Genomic DNA, 23,084 nt, shown 5'->3' on the forward strand with positions numbered 1-23,084 from the left:
GAATATACAATGGAGAAAAGACAGTCTCTTCAATAAGTGGTGCTGGGAAAACTGGACAGCTACATGTTAAAGAATGAAATTAGAACATTCCTTAACACCATACACAAAAATAAACTCAAAATGGATCAAATAATGTAAGGCCAGACACTATAGAACTCTTAGAGGAAAACAAAGGCAGAACACTCTTTGACATAAATCACAGCAATATCTTTTCTGATCCACGTCCTAGAGTAATGAAAATAAAAGCAAAAATAAACAAATGTGACCTAATTAAACTTAAAAGCTCTGCACAGCAAAAGAAACCATAAAGAAAATGAAAAGAAAACCCACAGAATGGGAGAAAATATTTGCAAAGGAAGTGATTGACAAGGGTTAATCTCCAAAATATACAAAACAGCTCAGGCAGCTCTATGTCAAAAAAACAAACCACTCAATCAAAAAATGGACAGAGGGCTTCCCTGGTGGCACAGTGGTTAAGAGTCTGCCTGCCGATGCAGGGGACGCGGGTTCATGTCCCGGTCCGGGAAGATACCACATGCCGCGGAGCGGCTGGGCCCGTAAGCCATGGCCGCTGAGCCTGCGCGTCCAGAGCCTGTGCTCCGCTACGGGAGAGGCCACAACAGTGAGAGGCCCGTGTACCGGAAAAAAAAAAAAAAAGGGCAGAAGATTTAAATAGACATTTTTCCAAAGAAGATATACAGAAAGCCAAAAAGCACTTGAAAAGATGCTCAACATCACTGATTAGTGGAGAAATGCAAATCAAAACTACAATGAGGTATCACCTCACACTGGTCAATATGGCTATCATCAAAAAGTCTACAAACAGGGACTTCCCTGGGGGTCCAGTGGTTAAGACTCCGTGCTTCCAATGCAGGGGATGTGGATTCAATCTCTGATCAGGGAACTAAGGTCCCACATGCCACGCAGCGCAACCAAAAAAAAGTCTACAAATAATAAATGCTGGAGAGGGGTGCAGAGAAAAGGGAACCCTCCTGTACTGTTGGTGGGAATGTAAATTAGTACAACCACTATGGAAATCAGTATGTAGGTTCCTTAAAAAAACTAAAAATAGAACTACCATATGATCCAGCAATCCCAGTCCTGGGCATATATCCAGAGAAAACCATAATTTGAAAAGATACACGCACCCCAATGTTCGCTGCAGCACTATTTACAACAGCCAAGACACGGAAGCCACCTAAATGTCCATCAACAGACAAATGGATTAAAAAGATGTGGTACATTGTTACAGTGGAGGATTACTGGACTGAATGTCAATATTATGACATAGTATGAGTGTGTTTCATGTTTGGTAATTGCAATCATTGTTGCTTTTGTTGTGGTCATCCATTTACAACGCTTGGTGTCAATTTATTTATCTCTTGTAAAAATAAAATACAGTGTGTTAAAAAAAAAAAAAAGATGTGGTACATATATACAATGGAATATTACACAGCCATAAAAAAGAATGAAATAATGCCATTTGCAGCAACATGGATGGACCTAGAGATTATCATACTAACTAAGCCATACAGAGAAAGGCAAATATATCACTCATATGTGGAAGCTAATTTTTTAAAAAATGATACAAATGAACTTATTTACAAAACAGAAACAGACTTACAGATATCAAAAATGGTTACCTAACTTATGGTTACCTAAGGGGAAACATGGTGGGGAAGGATAAATCAGGAGCTTGGGATTAACATACACTACCATGTATAAAACAGATAACCAACAAGGACCTACTGAATAGCACAGGGAACTATACTCAATAGTCTGTGATGAGGGAATTCCCTGGTGGTGCAGTGTTTGGGACTCCACACTTTCACTGCTGAGGGCCTGGGTTCAATCCCTGGTCAGGGAACTAAGATCCCACAAGCCAGGCAGCACAGCCAAAAAACAAAAAAAATTCTGTGATAACCTATGTGAGGAAAGAATCTAAAAAAGAATAAATATATGTATAACTGAATGACTCTGCTGTACACCTGAAACTAACACAACACTGTAAATTAACTATACTCCAATAAAATTAAAAAAAAAAAGAAAAACTCGTGACAGCGCTCATCTCTGGGGTGGGTACAGTTATAGGGCATTTTCATTTTCTCTGCTACATATTTCTGTAAAATTCTTAAAATTCAACCAATTCCTTTCTAAGGCTTAAGTAGTACAAAGAATATTAAAAGGTGGTGGTGAGAGGGAGACAAGAGGGAGAAGATGCCCACCCCCCTGAACAGCAGAGCCTGAGGCCCAGGGACAGATGAGTGGGGGCCGTCGTGTGTTACCGCTGTCTCCAAATGCCCTCTGCCTGGGGCTGCGACTGCTCTGTGGGCTGTCTGGCTCTGGGAGAGGCCACAGAGGTCAAATGTGGCCCTAAGTGGGCCCATCCGCCCACCTGCTGACCCCACGGCACAGCACTCCGAGGGTCTGGATGTTGAGGGCCCCTGGAAGTTGCTAGTGGGGGCAGAGCCAGGCCCACTTACCTGTGTGGAAGAATTTCCCTGAGTAGCCCAGGTTGAAAGTGAAGTTTGGGATGTGTGTCCGTAGTTCGTTCTGCGTATCAAATAGGGCCTAGGATAGGCAGAGTGGGGAGAAAGGGGTGAGGGGAAGCCAGAAGTTCCCCGCTCCTCCCAGAAGGGTTCAGCTCCTGCAGGACCAACTATAAAGTTGGCAGGGCCCATGGAAAAATGAAAATAGGGGCCCTTGCTCAAAGATTGTTGAAAATGTCAAGAAGGAAATAGCAGAGCATTATCTTGAATATGGGCCCCTTCCAAGCATGGGGCCCTGTGTGACTATACAGGTCCCATACCCACGAAGCCAGCCCTGTGCTGCCACCTCCACCAGGCCTCTGGCAAGACAAGACATAGACTCTAGCCTGGTTCTGCCATGCCCTTGAGAAAGCTATGCAAATTCTCCAGGCCCCAGTTTCCCCAGGTGTGAAATAGGGATAATAATAGCTCCCTTATGGGGCTCTTGGGAGGATTAAATGAGATACTGCATGTAAAACAGCCTGGCATTTTGGTAAGTGATGAAAAACAGTGCCATTATCATGTCTGTGGTCACTGCCACTGTGAGCCTCATGTCTTCATCTGTCAAATGTGGGGGATTTCACCTCGTTGGTGACTGCAAGGCTGATGTCAAAGGACCACGACTTTTCCAGAGACGTACTGTGTGCCCAGCAATGCAGTGTTTCCATGCACAGCTCACCCACTGCTTTGCAAGTCAATGAAGGGATGCTGACACTTGTGAAACAAACATACAGTTGTCCTCTGGAGTCAGGACTCAAAAAAATCCCTACCAGGTATGATGCACAAGCCTGCTAGGAAACCTGTAAGAAGAGCCCGCTATCAGAACGCTTTGCAAACAAAAAGTCCTGGCCCTCCTTGGGGCCACCACCGGCACCTTACCAAGGCCATGCACTACCTGGTGGACGCCCATGCTCTAGCTGTGTGGCCTTGGGCCAGTTACTTCACCTCTCTGAGTCTTAGTGTCTGTAAAATGGGCTTTAAAACAATACCCACCTCACAGAGCTGCTGTGAGGATCAGATGATGCAATGCACAGAAAGGGCTGAGCACAGAGCCTGGCACTTGCCAAGCCTTGAATAAGCGCTGCTGTTGGTATCATTTAAGTTGCACTGTACAGCCCGTACTGTACAAGTTAATGAGGCAACATTCATGTCTCTGCAAGGAAAGCTCAGTTGTAGCCAGTCCTTGGGATTAAAGAAAAAAAAAAAACCTGCCCTTTCTGACTCAAAAGGATGTTTAAAGCAAATGGGACCTGGCTGGCATAGAGCTCTACAGTCTGCACTGAGCTGAGTACACTGAAGAGGGCATCTCTTTTGGTATTCTTCTACAGAAAAGGCTCCAAACTGCTAGCATTCCTCTCATTCCAATAATGGGGAAAATAAGAACCAAGAAGGGCAAGCCCAGGGTTCACAGGAGACACAGTGAGCCTGGCAGCCTGATTTCCTCATGGGGTCGACCCTGGACCAGTCTCAAGGACTCATCCTGGACAGGAAGCAAAGACCTAGGTTACAGCAGGAGAGAGCAAGGTTGGGCCACCTGAAGAACGTCCTAAGGAGAAAACAGAGTAATCTACTTTGCTAGAGGTGGGTCGGGGCATTGCATGACGCCTCAGAGCTGGAAGGCTCAACAGGAGTCGTCTCAAAACTTTCTTTCAGTAGGGGAGCCCCTGAGGAAGCGAAATCTCAGGAGCAAACCCAATGGGTAAAGCAGATCAAAGCAACACTGCTCTGTCCCAGAGGTAGATCCGGAAGGGCTCAGAGCCTGGCATCTGCACATGCCCCCTCACCCCAGCCAGCCAGGTCCTTCCCATCCACCCCATCTTGTCATTTCACCGCTGAAGCTCAGACAGTGGAAGGGACTTGCCCAAGTCACCCAGTCAGTTAGGGGCAGATTGGGACTGGAACCCAGGTCTCGACTCCCCAGACAGTGGCTGCTCCTCAGCAGCATCTACTCTGCTCTCCCCTGGAGGTGTACGGAGGAGCAGAGAGTTCACTCTAGACCAAGGCAGGAGGACGATGGACCCCGCCCCCTGCCCCAGCCCAGGGCCTTCCTTCCAGGACCCACGGCCAATCCCAGCACAGCACCCACACAGACGAAAGCATTCCTCTTAATTAAGTCTCCTTTTCCGTCCTCCTCCTATCGTCAAAAAGAAGTCTTGGTTTGGTGCTAATACGTTTCTAACTCTCACTAATCTCGTATAAGAGAGGACAGGTCATCAGTAGGCAGCAGTACTTCGCTAGAATTTAATCCTCTGTTTCGTTTTCATTGGATCTACTGTTATGGTTGCCCTCTATTTATGGCAACTAATACTGATTTCCCCATTTACACTAGTGATGTTGTTCCTTTTGCATCCAACTCTGAGTAAAGTAGTGAGTAGATGAAAATGGTCTTAATTTGCAGGCTTCTCTTTTATAGTGATACATGTGTAAAATTTCATGGTTTGCAAAATGCTTTTACATACAGTTAGTTTAGTTTGGTCCACATTTTTTGAATTAAACACATGCCTTTCACTATCTATACAGACCGCAGGTAAAGTAGGCCTTGTGTATGATTCACACTCTAATTCTTGTTTTTTGAGTTTTGGAGGAGCTTTGGTACTGACACAAACATTTTTGAGAGTTAAAAATCATGTCTGGATTAAGAGGTAGGTACTCTCTGCACAGCTACCATCTCTCCGTAGTTACATTCTTGAGCTCCATATAACCAGATGCAAAATTCCTGTATATTCAATACTTCAAATAATTTTAAATGGCACTTGCTCCTAATAAGACAATAAAACCAAGTGGCCAAGGGAGGGGGACTGACAGCACAGAGGAGGTGCAGACAGCAAAGTCACGATGGGGACAGTAAGGTCTGAAGGTGGCGAGGCCCACCCTACACGGTCTGGCGCCCCCAGCCATACCTTCACGTCCTCCACCTTCATGCGCGTGCCCTCCTTGCCCACAAAGATGTCGTCAATGTCCACCAGGATGTAGCGGTCCAGAGGCAGCGAGAGGCGCTTGCCTGTGAGGAAGGCCACGGCGTCGACAAAGACGAGCTTGTGCAGCCAGAAGTTGAGGTTGTTGCCGAACAGCACGCGCTGGATTCCGTCGTGGAGGCCCAGGTCCTGGACCACAGTGGCATGCAGCGCGGCGTGAAGGCCGGCATCCGCGCCCAGGTGCGGGATGGACTCGGACGACCGCGTCTTGGCCAGGAGCACAGGTTCGTAGGTGGAGTGGTTCGACTGGAATACGGTCCAGTCCTCGCCGGGCAGCACGCCCTTCTCCACCTCGCTGGGCCGCGTCACGTACAGCAGCGGGGACTTGGGGTTGATGCTGCAGTCCTTCAGGCCCAGGTTGGAGTGCAGGAACAGGGGGAAACCTTTGAGCTGCGCGCTCAGCAGGCTGTTCTCATTGGCCTGCAGCCGGGTGGGGTGGGGCGGGGGGGGGGGGGGGAAGAGAGCCATCAGAACCACAGCCCCAAGGGACCACGGAGTATCAGTTGTAGACTCATAACAGTCATGTCAACAGTACTCACTAACATTCACAGAGGGCTCGTCACATTCCTGATCCTGTGCTGACCTAGCGGTGCAAACCCCGCTCTGCCTGTCATCGTAATATACCAGCTAACACACATGCCGTGCTCACCAAAGCCAGGAACCAAGCTCGTGCACTTTACATGAAGGGGTGCCGTAATCCTCACAGTGACCCCACGATGGAGGCATCACTGCCATTCCCATTACACAGACAAGGAGACTGGGCCCAGAAAGGCTAAGTAACTTGTCCAAAATCACACACAGGAAAGTCTAGCAGTGGAGAGCATGGATTCTGCCACCAGACTGCGTGGCCTTGGGCAAGTCAGGTAACCTCCCCGCGCCTCAGTTTCCTCTGCTGTAAAACATGGCCAAGAATGGTAAATCCCTCAAGGGGTGATGGAGGAGGCTGAGCGTTGACTCCCGCAAAGTGCTTAGAACAGGGCCAGCGGCATCGCCCATCGCTCGTTCAGTCCTCACATCAGCCTCAGCAGGAGGGTTCCTCTGTCATCCCCGCTTCACAGACGAGGATACCCAGGCTCTGAGGGCGGTGCTGCCCTGACTTGCACCGTGGTCAGGACGAGCCACACCTCACAGCCAGATGGCTGACCCCTGAGCCCACACACCTGACCACCAGGCTCCCCTGCCTGGGGTTTCCAAGCTGGCTTTTGTCACAATCCTTTCTTCAGGAGAAATCCTGGGCGGATGCCAACAGAGAAGAGATCAAAGACGAGGTATCTTCTGGGAGTGCAGGAGCAGACACTCTGCCCACTGTGCTCCCAACCCCCATGTGCCCCCAACACTCCCAAGGCTATGTCCCAGAGGAGCCCAGCTCCCTGTGCCTCCCTCTCCTCCCAGGACCCGCTGCTGTCAGCTCCCTGGGAACCTGCAGGCAGTACCCACAGCACCCCCTTTTCCTCTTCCCTAGACTCACAGCCCCTGCTCCTTATCCCTCACCCTCCCAGCCACCTGCCTCTGGATACAGTACAATTTGTCTTTGTCCCTGTGCCAACTCCTTTTGGTCTTCTTGGCCTGACAAACTGCTCATCCTTCAAAACCCCATGCATCAGGACTTCCCTGGTGGCACAGTGGTTAAGAACCCACCTGCCAATGCAGGGGACACAGGTTTGAGCCCTGGTCCGGGAAGATCCCACATGCCACGAAGCAACTAAGCCCGTGCGCCACAACTACCGAGCCTGCGCTCTAGAGCCCGCATGCCACAACTACTGAAGCTCGAGCACCTAGAGCCTATGCTCTGCAAAAAGAGAAGCCACAGCAATGAGAAGCCCGCGCATCGCAACGCAGATTAGCCCCCACCCAAGCCCACATGCAGCAACGAAGACCCAACGCAGCAAGAAAGGAAGGAAGGAAGGAAGGAAGGAAGGAAGAAGGGAGGGAGGGAGGGAGGGAAGGAGGGAAGGAGGGAAGGGAGGAAGGGAGGAAGGGAGGAAGGGAGGAAGGGAGGAAGGGAGGAAGGGAGGAAGGGAGGAAGGGAGGAAGGGAGGAAGGGAGGAAACATGCATCTACCCTCTTCTCATTGGCCTCCCTGGGGCATTAAAGCCTCAGCTGTAGCACTTCTCACCTTGGCTGCTGCATTATCTGTTCAGAGTCTCCCCACCAGTCTGCACCCTCTCAAGGGCAAGTACTATGTCACTTCCACCTTGGATCCCTGGTGCCAGCACAGGCTTGACACCCAGTGGGAGCAAACGCATATCGGATGAGTAACTGGATTTTTAAAAGGAAAGAAGAACAGACAGATCCCAAATACCTGGCACATGACAGCTTTTCATTACGGGTTTCATTTGTTTATCCCACAATTGTTCACTATGCCAGGCACTGTGTTAAGTAACAGGGATACAGTGAGAAAAACAGACATGGCTCCTGCCCTCGTGAACTGTAAAGGCGAGCAGAGAAGAGAGAGAGTAGTCAATATAGCAGAAATATACGTAAACTTCAATGTGACACATGCTACACAGAGGAGGTTCATAGTCCCAGAAGAGTAGATAATTGGGCATAGTCAGCTGGCTCAAGAGAGGCTTCCTGGAGAAAGGGACTGAGTAAGCATCAACTAGGGGAGAGGTGGGAGCCAAGTTCAAAGAACAGCAAGTGCAAAGGCCCTGAGGTTGGAGAGAGCTCAGCACAGTCAAGGAATATCAAGAGGCCAGCAGAGTGATCAAGAGGGAGGAGAGGAGATGAGGCAGAAAGGTCAGCTGGGACCAGTCCTGCAGGACCCTAGAGGCTTGAAGTGGCAGTGGGAAGCCATCAAAGACTCCATCAAAGGGTTCTGAACAGAGGGATGACAGGTTCCAATTTGCATGTTAAAAAGGTCCATCTGGCCACTGTGTGAAGAATGAGTGGGGTGGGATGAATCAAGAGTGGACAAAGGGCAGCAAATGAGGTTGGAGAGGCAGGCACGGTGGTACACAGGGCCACCCTGGAGAGCTCACCACGTGAGCACTGACAAGGACACTCAGCTGAGGGCTGAGCCCTGGGCCTCAAGTAGAGCGACATCTGCCCAGGGGGCCTTTTAGTAATAACCTTCATGCACAAGTGCTTTTTTCTAATTCCCACGAAGGCTCTGCAGGGCCCTTGCCTCGTAAACTGAGATAAAGGGCCTGCATTTGACTCTCCACACACCAGGAGTACCTGCCAACTCCCACCCTGTCCCGAGCCAGCCTCTGTCTGGTGTTGACAGCCCCAAACTGAGAGGCCCCTCCCTCAGCCCCCGGCTCCCCAAGACCACTAAGCCAGCACTGGGGACAAAGGCAGGGGGGGCCAGTGACATTTCAGGCCCTGTCCATCACCTGCTGTGGCCTGGGAGGCCACACTGGATCACAGGCACTGAGGGATCCCATTTCAAAGCCCCGACTCTGAGCTGACTGCCAGGCACTGGCAGCTCAGCCAGCTGCCCAGCTGGGAGGCATGAAGGAAGGGAGGAAGCCAAGTTGCCGACTGTCCACCCCAGTCCGCAGTGAAAGCAACCATCTGGGGAAGGGAATGGAGAGTAAGCCTAAGCATCGCAGAGGCTGACCCCCACTGCGGGCCTCGCCCCACGGGAGGGGAATCCCTCCTATTGTTCGGCGCTGGGGACCCACGCAGGAGACACCAAATCTTCCAGTGGGGTCATCAGGCAGAGGAAGGAAGAGCCCTGATCAGGGAATGGGAGACCTAGTACAGACTTAGGTAGTATCTGGCTGCATGACCTTGGGAACCTCGGGGTCCCCAAGGTGCTACCTCTCAGGGCCTCACGTCCCACATCCGTCGGTCAGTTTGCTCCGACGCGCTCACCCGTGGTTGGCTTACAAGGGCTGAGCGTGGTGGGCGAGTCCTGGCTCTGACTGATGAGCTGTGTCGGTCTAGAGAGCCACGCAACTTTCTGAGCCTTGAGTCCTCACCTGAAGATAAAGTGCCCACTTCACAGGGTAGCTGTGAGAATTACATACGATAAGGTCTGCAAAGCCATGAGCTCAGGGTATGGCATGTAGCACGTGTGCGATCAAGCATCAGTGGCCCTTGTCAGGCCTCCACCGGGATGTGCTCAACCCCGGGGCACCTGGAGCTGCAAGGCTGAGCCGGGAAGTGGGGCTACTGATGAAGAGCCGCTCCCACCCTCAGGGGCCTGAGGGGCACATGCTGGCCAAGCCACAAGACGGATAAAGAGCTACCACCAGCTGTGTGTGCTGAGGTGAGACGACAAGGCATGCCAGCTGCCATTTATTGGGTGGCTCTGGGTACCAGGCACTGGGCTAATGCTTCCCATCCACTGTCCCGTCTTCAACATGGCACAGTGAGGTGGTGCTGGGATCGGCCCCCACTTCACAGATGGGTGGAATATCCTGCCCAAGGTCACTCTGCCTAGAAGTGACAGAACGAGTTGAACCAGAGTCTGGACTTTTCAGCCCCTGCTCTCCCACTGACCTGGGAATCCAGTGCCAGCGGGCATTGGAAAGTGAGTGTCTCCAGATCCCTGGAGTCCCAAGCCCGATGCACAGCATTGAAGCAGGCCTTGCGGAAGAGCAGAAGGATGCAGCTTGACCACCAGATGGCTCCCGTTAGAGCAGAAAGTCACAGGCCCCTGATCAAAACCAAGGAGGGGTCTCGTCTTACACAGCAGGGTAGGAAGAGCACGGAGACCTGGAATTGCCACTGACCCCACAGGGAGACTCTGTGCACCTCCCTGCCCCTCCTTGGGCCTCGTGTTCACCTTCTGTAGAGCAAGGAACTGGGGCCTGATAGGATCCAAGCTATGTTGTACCGACCGTGCCCAATGACCACAGCCCACTGCTTGGTCCCCACAGACCGTGGGAGCTCTGTGCACCAGTTGTGGCCTCTGATGCAAATTCTACTAAATAGAATAAATGGTATTTGAAGTTCCTGGACTCATCCCACCGTGTAGGAATAAGCCTCTGGAGCCAGACCACCTGGGTTCAAATCCTAGGTCTGTGCTTATTAGAGGTGTGAGTGTGGCCACATTGCTTCACCCCTCCTTGCCTCAGTTTCCTTCTCTCTTAAATCAGATGACATCCACCTGGCTTGGAGGATGGTTTATGAGGGTCAAACGTGTTAATTCACATAAAGCACGTAGGACGTGCGTGGCACTGGGTGAGCACTCGGCAAGTGTCGGCCATTGTGATGTGTTTCAGGCCTGGGGCTCTGAATCAAGCCTAATGAAGTTCATGTCAGGAAAGGGAACAGAGTCCAGGAGCAAAGGGAAACAGACAATGAAGCTGTCTGACGCTATGCCACTACCCAGCCATAACCCGGGCCAGCGTTTCCCAGACAGTGAGCCATGAAATAAAGGGTTTGTCATTAAGCCAGCCGGGGAACAAACCTCACCAGGTTGCTCTACTGCAGGACTTCTAAGGGCCTTCAATTTCTTGGCCCACAAAACCTGTTTTAGTGGCAGAGCAACCCGATCCATTAGTGCATGAAAGAACACAGCCGTGAGAAACCCTCAGTGAGACCAGGCTCCTCCCAGCACGGAGCACGGGTCCAGGGCGAGGCTGTGCCGCCAACGCCTGGGGACGAACGAGCAGCCATCGGTGGACACGGCCCACTTCTGACCCATCTCCTGCTCCTCTCCCCACTCACACCAAGCAAGAGCCGGCCTTGGGACCCGTGTGTTTACTGTCCCCTCTGCCTGGAAGGCCCCTTTCCACAGAGAGCCTCGGGCTCCTCTCACTCCCTTCTGGTCACTTTATCAAAGATGACATCACTGGTAATGCATTCTATCAAAACCAGCACCAACTGCCCATATCCATCACCCAGTGCCCTTCCCCGCTTTCTTTTTTTTTTTTGTACTCATCACCACCTGTCACATGGTATGTTTATCTGTTCACTGTCTAGTCACCCACTGCACTGAAATGTCCGCAGCACCACAGCCGGGACTTTGCACACTTCGATAACCACTGTGTCCCCAGTGCCTAGCAAAGGACCTGGAACGTGGCAAGCACTCAGTATTTGCTGAATGATGGAACAAACACCCCCGAGCACCCAACTACAGTCCCAACCACCCAGCTTGCGCGTCAGAGTTCTCTGACCAGAGCCTCTGGATCCCCCATCCAGCTGTTCACAACCTCCTCCCCAAGGACAGCTCCTCCACGACACTTTCAGCAAGGGCTGTGGGCCTAGCAGTTGCTCTGGGTACCCCGCGGAGCCCAGAGCAGCTCACCGGTCCACTGGGATTTCTTTCTTCCAACGCAAAATGGCTCTGGTTCAAGAGGTACATAAACTCCACACCCCTCCACAGCCAAGAGGAAAGGGTGCGGGACCCAGAGCCCCCAACTGTCTAAGTCTGGGTTCAGACCCTGGCTCTCCCACTTACTGGCTACATGGCCTCCTGTGACCTAACTTAATCCTCCTGAGCCTTGGTTTGCCCATCTGCAAAACAGGGACACACCTCATCCATTGGGAGGACCGACATGAAAGGTTTTGAGGGACCCAGCAGGGCATATGCTCTCCTCCCTTGCACCCATCCCTGGGGCCTCCCTTAGGCACGAGCCTGCTGTGTGCCGGGCCCCATGCATGGAAGGCAATGCCCCTGTCGTGTGCTCCCAATGAAAGCTAATACTTAAAAAGTACCTACTAGACGCCAGGCACCAGGCGCTCCAAGTGCCTTACCTACACTCACCCACTTACCTTTTTTTTTTTTTTTCCCCACTTACCTTTCATGACAACCTAGGAGGAGGCGTTACCATTACACCCATTTTTCAGGTGAGGAGAGTCAGACACCCAGTTAGCAAGTGTGGGGATAAGAATCAAACTCAGCTGGAGCTCTCCACAGCTCGGGGACCCGCTCCCCACATACCTTGAAGAAGCCGATGATGCCCACGCCGTAGGCCACGCAATACTTGTCCAGCAGCTCCCTGTTCCAGGCATCCAGGTTGACGTACTTGAGGATGTTCTCATAGATGATGAGGGCGAAGCGGCCGCGGCCCTTGTCGGTGAGTGTGGGCATGTCACCCTTGCCCGGTGCAATCTCTGTGCGGTACTTGAAGCGGCTAGACTCCAGGATGGCCACCACCTCCTGGCCCAGCTGGGAGTAGAGGCTCTCCACGAACACCAGCACCAACGGGTCCGTGCGGGAAGGGGCAGCCACCTGTATGGGCTTGAGTGGCAGCAAGCGGCTGGGGGCCACGGGCGGCGGGTCCCCACAGTCAGGCTCGGGGGCGTCCACCGAGGGCTCCAGGCCCCGCTTCCAGCCATATAGGTAGTAGGCCGAGACAAAAACGCTAAACAGGCAGAAGGCGAACAGCAGGAAAAGTACAGCCTGCGGGGACATGTGCCGACACAGCCTGCGGAGGCGCGCCAGGGCGGGCATCCTGGCCCCCGAGACCTCGGCCACCGGGGGCCCGGCCGCCCCGGCTGCCCCAAGGCCCCACGCAGGGGAAGACTCCCAAGTTGTCCACCGACCAACAAGTTCACAGAGACTCAGCGAGCAAGGCCCGAAGTGGGCAGTGGCAGTGGCAGTGGAGGATCCGGGCCCCAGCCCTTCCTCCCAGCCAGGGGTGCAGTCCGCGGCTGGTTGCGCTCCTTCCTTCCTCCGCGCCCCTTTATGTCACCATGGCAAACCCCCACGTGGTCCTGTGCACAGCAGAAGTGCCCCAGGGCGTTAGGGCCTCCTGGGGGGGCTGGGCAGTGGGCTGAAGGATGCTGGGCATGCCTGGGGGTGCCGCATGCCGCTCGCTCGGTGGGGCCCCCGGGGCTAAGGCTGTGGAGAGAGGAGGAGAGTCAGAAGGCGGAAAGTCAGAGTGTGGGCTCCGGGGGTCCGCTGACTGTGGACCCACACAGGTCCTGACCTCGCGGTGGGCCCAGATTCAATGACCGCTACCCAACCTGAGTTCATGATTTGGGGCAAGCTTGTCAATCTCTCTGAGCCTCAGCCTCCCCGTTTGTTGACAACAGTACCTGCCTCACAAGAGGCTGGGAGATTACATCCACTAATGTGTATAAATCACACTGGGCAGTACCTAGCATATGATGTCTACAATGATAGTTGCTATTTACCATAATGATCAGTCCAAGACTAAACCAAGAAAACTCCAGAAGCAGGAAGGACAAAGTGAGACAATAAACATTTGCAAGGCCTAGGAGCTAGAGGTGGAATTCTAAATCACGACCCAACACCGCGTTCTCACCATCTTCCCCTCACTTCCCCACGTGCTTCCCCACCCATTTCTCTGAATGCACCCAGCAGCCCCATCTGACAGACGAAAAGACTAAGGCTCAGGCTAGGATTCAAACTCAGGGCTGTCCTCAGAATGGGAGAAAATATTTGCAAATGAAGCAACTGACAAAGGATTAATCTCCAAAGTTTATAAGCAGCTCATGCAGCTTAATAACAAAAAAACAAACAACCCAATCCAAAAATGGGCAGAAGACCTAAATAGACCTTTCTCCAAAGAAGATATACAGAGTGCCAACAAACACATGAAAGAATGCTCAACATCACTAATCATTAGAGAAATGCAAATCAAAACTACAATGAGGTATCACCTCACACCAGTCAGAATGGCCATCATCAAAAAATCTACAAACAATAAATGCTGGAGAGGGTGTGGAGAAAAGGGAACCCTCTTACACTGTTGGTGGGAATGTAAATTGATACAGCCACTGTGGAGAACAGTATGGAGGTTCCTTAAAAAACTAAAAATAGAACTACCATATGACCCAGCAGTCCCACTACTGGGCATATACCCTGAGAAAACCATAATTCAAAAAGAGTCATGTACCACAATGTTCATTGCAGCTCTATCTACAATAGCCCAGAGATGGAAACAACCTACGTGTCCATCATCGGATGAATGGATAAAGAAGATGTGGCACATATATACAATGGAATATTACTCAGCCATAAAAAGAAACGAAATTGAGCTATTTGTAATGAGGTGGATAGACCTAGAGTCTGTCATACAGAGTGAAGTAAGTCAGAAAGAAAAAGACAAATACCGTATGCTAACACATATATATGGAATTTAAGAAAAAAAAAATGTCATGAAAAACCTAGGGGTGAAACAGGAATAAAGACACAGACTTACTAGAGAATGGACTTGAGGCTATGGGGAGGGGGAAGGGTAAATGGTGACAAAGCGAGAGAGAGGCATGGACATATATACACTGCCAAACGTAAGGCAGATAGCTAGTGGGAAGCAGCCACATAGCACAGGGAGATCAGCTTGGTGCTTTGTGACCGCCTGGAGGGGTGGGATAGGGAGGGTGGGAGGGAGGGAGACGCAAGTGGGAAGAGATATGGGAACATATGTATATATATAACTGATTCATTTTGTTGTGAAGCTGAAACTAACATACCATTGTAAAGCAATTATACTCCAATAAAGATGTTAAAAAAAAAAAAAAAACTCAGGGCTGTGAGGCATCAGCAGCTTGGCTATGCTAGGAGCCCCTCTCAAACACCAGTGGTCTCATCTGGAAAGCACCACCCCTGCAGCATCGGGGTGGGGCCAAGGGACAAGTGAGTGAATCTGTCAGAGGAGCCCGGCATAAGCAACACTCAAGAAATCGCAGCTGTCGCTATCTGCCCCTTAACGCAACAGGCATCTCTCATCCTCAGGGTACGTGCCCACAGTGGCACAAGGACAGCAGGCGACTGAGCCCCCCAACCTGAGGATCCCAAGTTGCCCAACATCCTCACCCAAACAGCGCCCCCCCATACCACGGTCCTCCAGTCTCCCTTTAACATGAGTGGAGGCAGCTGCTGAAAGCTGGCAGAAGAGCTCCCCTGGAGATGGGAGACGGGGACAAGGACAGAAGGTGTGAGGGACTGGGCTGCTGCCAGGGAGGGAATGTGAGCCTCAGACCCAGAATCGGGGTTGCAGGGAAGATCTTCAAAATCCCTCCCAGCCCAAGACTATATGATATGCTTAGCGTGGATACAGTATACTAGAGACCCTACAATTGTACTTCTAGGAATTTATCCTACAGGGAGTAATTGCAGAAGTGTGTCAAGATTTCCCCACAAGAATACGACTCCCAGTGCTGTTTATAACAGCAACGGATGTTTATAATAGCAAATGCCCAACCATAGGGGATTGTCTTTAGCAATTATAATGCAAGCATGTGATGAAATCCCAGGCAGCCATTTACAATATGTTGAAGGAGGACATTTACTGACATAGAAATATAATTACCAGGACTTCCCTGGTGGCGCAGTGGTTAAGAAGCTGCCTGCCAATGCAGGGGACATGGGTTCGAGCCCTGGTCCAGGAAGATCCCACATGCCGCGCAAAGCAACTAAGCCCGTGAGCCACAGCTACCGAGCCCATGCGCCACAACTACTGAAGCCTGCGCGCCTAGAGCCCACGCTCCGCAACGAGAAGTCACTGCAATGAGAAGCCCGCGCACCGCAAAGAAGAGTAGCCCCCACTCACCACAACCAGAGGAAGCCTGCACGGAGCAACGAAGACCCAATGCAGCCAAAAATTTAAAAAAAAAAAAAGAAAGAAAGAAAGAAATATAATTACCATATATATTGTTAAAGTGGAAAACATTTATAAGACCGTATGCATGGTCATACTTTTGTGAAAAATTTTATGCATAAGCCAGAAACTGGTACGAATCCAAAAAACAAAACAAAAATGGTAACAATTATCTCTGGTTTTTATTTGCCTTTGTTTCCTAAATTTTCTACAATAATCATTTATTATTTTTGTGAATATAAGAAAACAAATGTTTTTAAAAGATGTGCTCAGAAGCAAGAGGCAGGGGTGTGAAATGAGGACATGTCTTGGACATCGGGTCTGCTCCCAGTTCTGCCATAACGTGCTGTGTGACCCCAGGCACACCCTGCCCCTTTCTGGGCTTCTTGCCTGTTAGAGAGGGGCCTGGGCCAGATGGCGTCTGGGGGCTCTTCCACCTCTGATATTCTACAGTTCAGTCTCTACTATGTGCCAGCGTCACAGGGAAGCTGGGGCAGCCAAGAAAGCAAGCACCTACAATGCAGGGAGTGTGACAGGGGAAGGGAGGGTATTTGAGAGAACTGAGGGGCACTTAATCCCCCTGCAGGAGGAAGGGGGAGGACAACGGAAGGCTTCTTGGAGGAAGTGGTAGCTGAACTGGCCAGAAGACCAAGAAAGGGTTGACCAGGGGTAGGAACAGTGAGGGACACATACACAGCTTGGAGCTAAGGCAGTAGGCAGAGCTTTCCAGGGAGTCCCTGCAATTCCACCTGAGAGCAGGACCAGAAGGGGCAGGCTTCCTGGGTGGAGCCACAAGAGCTGAGGTGACTGGCCCTGCAATTATTCCCAAAGGGCACCCATGTCCCACTTCCCATTGATAAGGGCAGCCCTCTGCCCTGCAGCCACAGCGAGCCCCACCCCTTGGCCCGGGGCCAGGGCAGGAACACAGTGGGTGGGGAGGCAGAGCTGCCTCGAAGGTGCCCTGCCTGCTGCCTGGGGGCACCTGCCTACTCGGGCCAACTAGCCCCACATCCCCTGCAGGCCTGGGCACTGCGGGTCTCCGGCCTTTGGTCTATTGCATTAACAGCCTTTCCACATGTGTGCTAATGATGACACAACCAGCAGTCTCAGGCGTCTCGGGGGCACAGACCCCTGTGTGAATCTGACAACACTTCTCCATAAAAAATATGCACACATGCTAGAAAATGTTTTAACAATTTCAGAGTCCAAACCCCGTGTCCCCTACCCCATCCATGGACCTAAAGCCCTAGTTAGTAGAGCCTAAGGATTACGTGGGCAGACTAGAGCCAGGCAGCTTCGTTCAAACCCAAGCCCTACCATCCAGTAATTTTGTAATCTTGGGCAAGTTATTTAACTTCTCAGTGCCCCCAGCTTCCTAATCTGTAAAATGGGAAAACTTGACATACTTCCCAAAGCTGTGAAAATTAAATGAGTGGATACCTAGGAGGTGCCGTGCCTGGCACACAGTGCTGAGCAAGGGTCAGCCGCTGTTTTCATGCACTCCCGTTGCCTATTTAACATACTCGCGATGTGGGTAACACCTGAGCACACAAAGCACCATCAAGTTCCGTGCTCTCTCTCTCTCAAGTCTCTAACAGCCCTTGGAATCCCAAATCCCCATTCTGAGAAGCCGTGTCTTGCTCGGGAGCTGGATGGACGAGCAGAGGCCAGAGAGAGGCCAGCAGGCTAGGGAGAAGGCCATGCAAAGCCCAGGCCCGAGAGAGGGTAAAGGGAGAAAGAGAGTGGGCCAACTAGCCCCCGTCCCCAGAGAAGGCCAAATACCCTGGCAAAGTGCTGACCACCAGTGAGCTGGCAACGGGGGCCTCCAGCACTGGCCCCACTGTGACCCCTCAAAGGCCGGGCACCAGCCATTCAAGGCCCTCCGTGCCCGCCTGAATTCCTGTACCCCTGTAGCTCAAGGGATGGCAAACTGGGGGTTTCTAACCCCTCTGCAGCCACCCAGGCCTCAAGGACAGCCGGGGGGCTGAGGCCTCAACACCTCCCTCCCGCCCTGGGCCTGCCTGGGCCTTGCCGACATCACCAGCCGTTTTCCTCAACTCCAGCCTCGCCCAACCAGTCACCAATCTTGGTCATGCATCTAAGCCTTTGCTAATGAAGTTCCCATTGCTTGGAACGCCTCCCCCTACCCCTTGGGACACTTACTCATCCTTCAAGACCCTAGTTCCAATGTCATCACCTCTCTGAAGTCATCTCCACCCATCACCCCATTTCCCGCCCCCATGTCCCATTCCTTAGGCTCCCACCCCATCCCTAAGCTATAGCATGGAAGCTGAAAACCAGGACCCTCAAGCTAAAACAGGATGCAGCATTCTTGTTCCTTGACAGCATTTTTCTTGGAGATTAGCTATCAACATCTTAAAATCAGGAGATTTCATATAAAAGTCAGAACTTCTGACTTCTTTAAAAAGAGTACATTTTAGGGACTTCCCTGGCAGTCCAGTGGTTAAGACTCCGAGCTTCCACTGCAGGGGCACGGGTTCGATCCCCGTTCAGGGAACAGAGCTCCCGCATGCAGCACAGCATGGCCAAAAAAATAAAAATAAAATAAATACATAAAATTAAAAAAAGAAATATAAAAAGCACATTTTGGTGACACACGCCCACTGGCCACCATCAGCTGACACTATAAAGCGCCCGCCTCAGATGGGTTAACACAGTCCCATAACCAACCTCCCTCTCTCATGTGGCTTCCTGCCCAGCCCGAGCACATCTGAGTGTGTGGTCCATGCAGAGCAGACTTGGGGCATTTCTACACACGGCTCTGTGCCCTGGAACCTGCAGATCACGGGGCAGAACCAGGATATACTGACCTGTGCATGGGCAGGCCCTGCCTGGTACCTGGCACACAGAGGGCTTCCCCACATGCCTGGGTGCCCCAAAGGGCAGGGACAAGTCTGATTCATTGTGGAAGCTCCCATCACTTTTCCCAGCAATGGTCCTTACTGAATACTCAGGATATAAATGATGAGCAGCTGTTATTATTCCCAGTTTACAGATAAGGAGACTGAGGCTCAAGGTGAAGTGACTTTCAGTCCTCCATGAAGCCCAGGTGTTTCTATAATAAAAATAATAGCAATAATACCATTATAATTATCATCATTGTTATTTTTAACTGCATTTACCCTGAGCCAGGCACTGTGCTAAGCACTTTTACATACTTTCTCTCAATTAATCCTTACAACTAGTACTGTCATTATTCACACTTACAGTGGCAGAAAATAAGGCTCAGAGATGCTAAGTCACTTGCCCAAAACCATATAGCTAGTCAGTGACAGAGCTGAAATTTGAACTCAGACCCCAAGAAATGGTGATGGATCCAGAGCCCATAGGGGAATCTTGGCAGGGACAGGGGAGAGCATGAGGGGGCCTCAGCTACCAAGGCCTCCAGCCCTCGGCCAGGCTTCCACTGTGCTCTCCCAGCCCTAGGCCTAGCTTTCCCTGCCAAGGTGCTGGGGATAATGAATGAGATGCTCTGGTTGTCATGGAGATGCCATGGCAACACTGCACTTTCGGGAAATACCACGGTAACTGTGGCCACTGCTCTGGAGTTGAAAGTCATTCACAACCCCACCCGTCACTCCAAAATGCTCTGGTGCCCCCACAATCCTCTCTAGGACCCAAAGGAAAAGGAGGCAGAGGTACAAGGGACTTCTCGGAGACCAAGCTGTCTAGAGAGCAGGACTGGGGAGGAGGTCCAGCTCTGCCATGGATAGACAGGTGGGCTCCAGGAATGAGACCAAGAGCTCCCTGTGCCTTTTATGGTAAAGTGCACTTAACAACCCAACTCCCATGTACTTGCTGCCTACCATGTGCAGCAGGTCTCTTGTGAAGGGCCGAATGCATCATGCTGTTTCACCCCAACCGTCTGAGGGGCAGTGATGCAATGGCTGCTAGCATCTCTGTTAAAGGCTCAGACTGGAGCCAGCTTACGTGGTCTTGAACCTTGCCTCCATTATTTACCAGCCTGTGACCTTTGCACAAATCTCTCAACCTCTCTGAGTCTCCATTTCCCCAAGTATAAAATAGGGTTTATACTAATCTATCTTGCAGGGCTGTTGCCAAGAGTAAGAGAGATGATATGTGTAAAACTGCTCAGTGCCTCGCACATAGTGATACAGGCTAACAAAATGATTATCCATTTAATGGAGTTGGAAACTGAGGCTCAGGAAGGAACTGACCCAAGGCCCCATATCAAATTGATAGTGGATCCAGAAAGAGGAAGAGACGTCAGGCTTGGGAGCACACTGGAAGTTGGGAACAAGCAGAGGATCCATTCCCTGCTCCCTCATTCTGTACCTGAGCACCGCCAGGTACCAAGCCTGGCACTGGGCATTGAAGATGCAGGCCTTTGGGCTCCAAGGTTTTATCTGGTGTGATGCTGTTGCCGGGTGAATGGAGCAGGTCCCCAGAGCCCCGCATGCTCACCCAGCCCATGCTCACCCTGCCTGGGTCACTCCTGACCATGCCCCCTACTCCCTCCCCTCTCACAGGCACACGAATGGACAGGCAAACTCACATGGTGCCGAGATGTTCCAATGGTGTCATCACGGGCATCTGGGTCACAGGCACGAGTATGGGGCGGGGAGCTGAGAGGAGTTCAGGGAGAGCCCCACAAGCAGGCTCAAAATTATTTGAATGGGCACCTGGCCTCGGGGAGGAGGAGTGGCTGCCAGCCGGGCACTGGTAGCCCCACATGCAATCCCAGGGCCACTCCCCAGAGCTGACTGGGCCCCTCCCATCCTGTCACACCCCCAGCACAGTCACGCCACCACCCATTACCCAGCCATACCCCACAGCCATGCTGCTCCACCAGCTACCCCGCCCTAGCCTGCCCCACCCCCCACATACAGCAAAGAAAATCCTCCACATTTGCTTCCCAGCTGTGCAGGAGTTTCTCCAGCGCAATTACACCCTTGGGAGGCGGAGACCAGAAGCAAATCCCTTCCTCTGCTGTAATCTGCTGCACACACCATCCCCCATAGCCCCGCAGTACCGCCTGGCTGGGGGCTAAGGTGCCGCCCATCAGTCACCCCGGAGTCCACGGTTGCCACCAAGGGACTGGCAGGAGTCTGGCTCAAGGGTCTCAGGGTGACAGAGTGTACAGTCCATCTTGCAGTGAACACATGGGGACACTGAGGTCCAGAGAGAGAAAAGGACCCCCCCCCCAGGTGGCGTTGCCAGGCCTGCCCCACCCCCACCTGCCTTGGCCCATTTTCTTACCCACTAAAACCCTGCACGTCCTCCTCCGAGGCCAGCCTCAGCCGCGAGCTGGACTCTGCCAGCTGTGGATGTCAGAAGTCCTAGATGAGCTCTCCGGCTCCACACCCCACCATGCAGTGGATTTATGCTGCCAGATGTCGGCTGCAATTATAACTAGAACACTGGTCCCCAACTTCACCTAAAGCCTTCCAAGGCAGAAGCGGTCTCCCACCCACAGCAGGTACTTAAGAGCAAAGTGCCCTTGCTGACGACCTTTCCCTTTTTGAATGTGCTATGAGGAATCGCCAAGCTAAATGCATTAAAACATGAACTTCCATTTATTAGACATGATATGCCTGCACTACATGCCACTATTAATCCTTACAAGAGCACCATGACCTACGTTCTCTTCGTTTTACAGATGAGGAAACCGAGGCCCAGAGGGGGCCCATGACTTGCCCAGCCACAGAGCTAACAAGCGGGTAACTGGGAGTCTCAGCACAGAGGCGCCAGCTCATCATCCTTCAGCAACACACGCCCTCCGTGTTCACCTAGGACAGCTGACATAAGCCAGCGCCCATACACCCCATGCTCCACTCCCTTTGAATACCACTTTCCGTTTTCATTTTCATGCATTTTACGTGTGTTTTAACATCAAAAGCAGCCTCTAACGATCCTTCTTGGAAGCAGACCCACAAATCACGCATCAGTTGACAGGCAAACAAAGCATAAAGCGCCGGTTCACTCCCCAGTTCTCAACCTGGCGTTTGTTCTGGGTTCCCCGGAGGGGGATGCCCAACAAAAACCTCAAGAACTTATACCCGCCACTTGTTGAGAATTTGTGTTTCTTCCAACAAGCCCTGAGTTGAGAGTTTATCTTTGCACCAGCTCTGAAGAAAAGAGTTTACTGAGCAAACAAACAAGACAGCTGGGGGCAAGGGGGTTTGCAGAGTGGGGAACAAGACAGGTCAGGACCAGCTGCCCTCTGGTGCCACTGACGCTCTAGGGCAGACCAAGGTGGGCAGGACCCTCACAAGGCAAGCTCTTCGTTAGCCCACGGAACTCCCCAAAATAGGACTCTCTCCACCCAACCCCCAAATCCATCTACGCAGAGTCAAATCCATTCCTAGCTATTTTTCTTAGGCTCAGATCACAGGCACTTGAAAAAAACAGAAAGATATTTCTTTGCAAATATCATAACCTCCCTCGCTGACAGCAGCCAGCACTGACTGAGCTCCTGGTAACCTGCCAGCCCCACACCAGCTTTCCCTGATTTATCACACCCAATCCTCACGCTGAGAGCTGGTGTCGCCGATATACGCGCTCTCACAGGCAGGAAACCTAGGCTCAGAGAGGGTACGAAGCAACTGACTCAAGGTCACACAGCTGGGCAGGGGGAGAACCAGGACAACCCCAAGCCGGCCCACCTCGGAGCCCCTGCTTGTAACCTCCGGGCAGCTGCCCAGCATTCCACACCATTCCTGAACCAGGTCGGCGGCCCAGAACGTACCCAGAGACAGGCTTCCTGCAGGTAACCAGCCCCAGCTGCCTCAGCGCAGGCTGATTGGCTCCTCTGGCAATGGGAAAGCCTTCCTTCACGGGCAGACAGGGGCACCACAGATCCCCAGAGGCAGGACCTCAGCCACAGGGTCTTCACCTTCCCCCGCCCCGGGGGCCTGTGTCATCCCCAGATAGGCAGAGACCCCACATGAGAAAGGGAGGCTGCCTCTATGCCCCAGGCAGAGGCCTCATGCTGAGGAATGGGAGAGAGAGGTGGTGAGGCTCAGACGCAGGAGATCTCAGCTAAAAGGGCCACAACTCAAAGGACAATGGTGACTGGACAGCCTCACAGGTCTGCTGCACGCCAGGTACAAGCACTTCCCAATCACGAC

General features: G+C 51.9%; 1 protein-coding gene across 2 annotated transcripts in view; it reads right to left on the reverse strand.

Moving 5' to 3' along the window:
• The window catches only part of NDST1 (N-deacetylase and N-sulfotransferase 1), a 72,161-nt gene that overhangs the window by 28,126 nt on the left and 20,951 nt on the right, over positions 1-23,084 (reverse strand). For both annotated transcript variants that reach the window (XM_060008519.1, XM_060008520.1), the window contains exons 2-4: positions 12,345-13,247; positions 5,429-5,923; positions 2,484-2,571 (exon numbers count right to left, since the gene is read on the reverse strand). In XM_060008519.1, coding sequence (XP_059864502.1) covers positions 2,484-2,571; positions 5,429-5,923; positions 12,345-12,857 — 1,096 coding nt within the window. In that variant the 5' untranslated portion in view covers positions 12,858-13,247. The remainder of the gene's footprint in view (positions 1-2,483; positions 2,572-5,428; positions 5,924-12,344; positions 13,248-23,084) is intronic.

This window comes from Delphinus delphis, chromosome 3, assembly GCF_949987515.2.
Source record: "Delphinus delphis chromosome 3, mDelDel1.2, whole genome shotgun sequence".
NCBI lineage: Eukaryota > Metazoa > Chordata > Mammalia > Artiodactyla > Delphinidae > Delphinus > Delphinus delphis.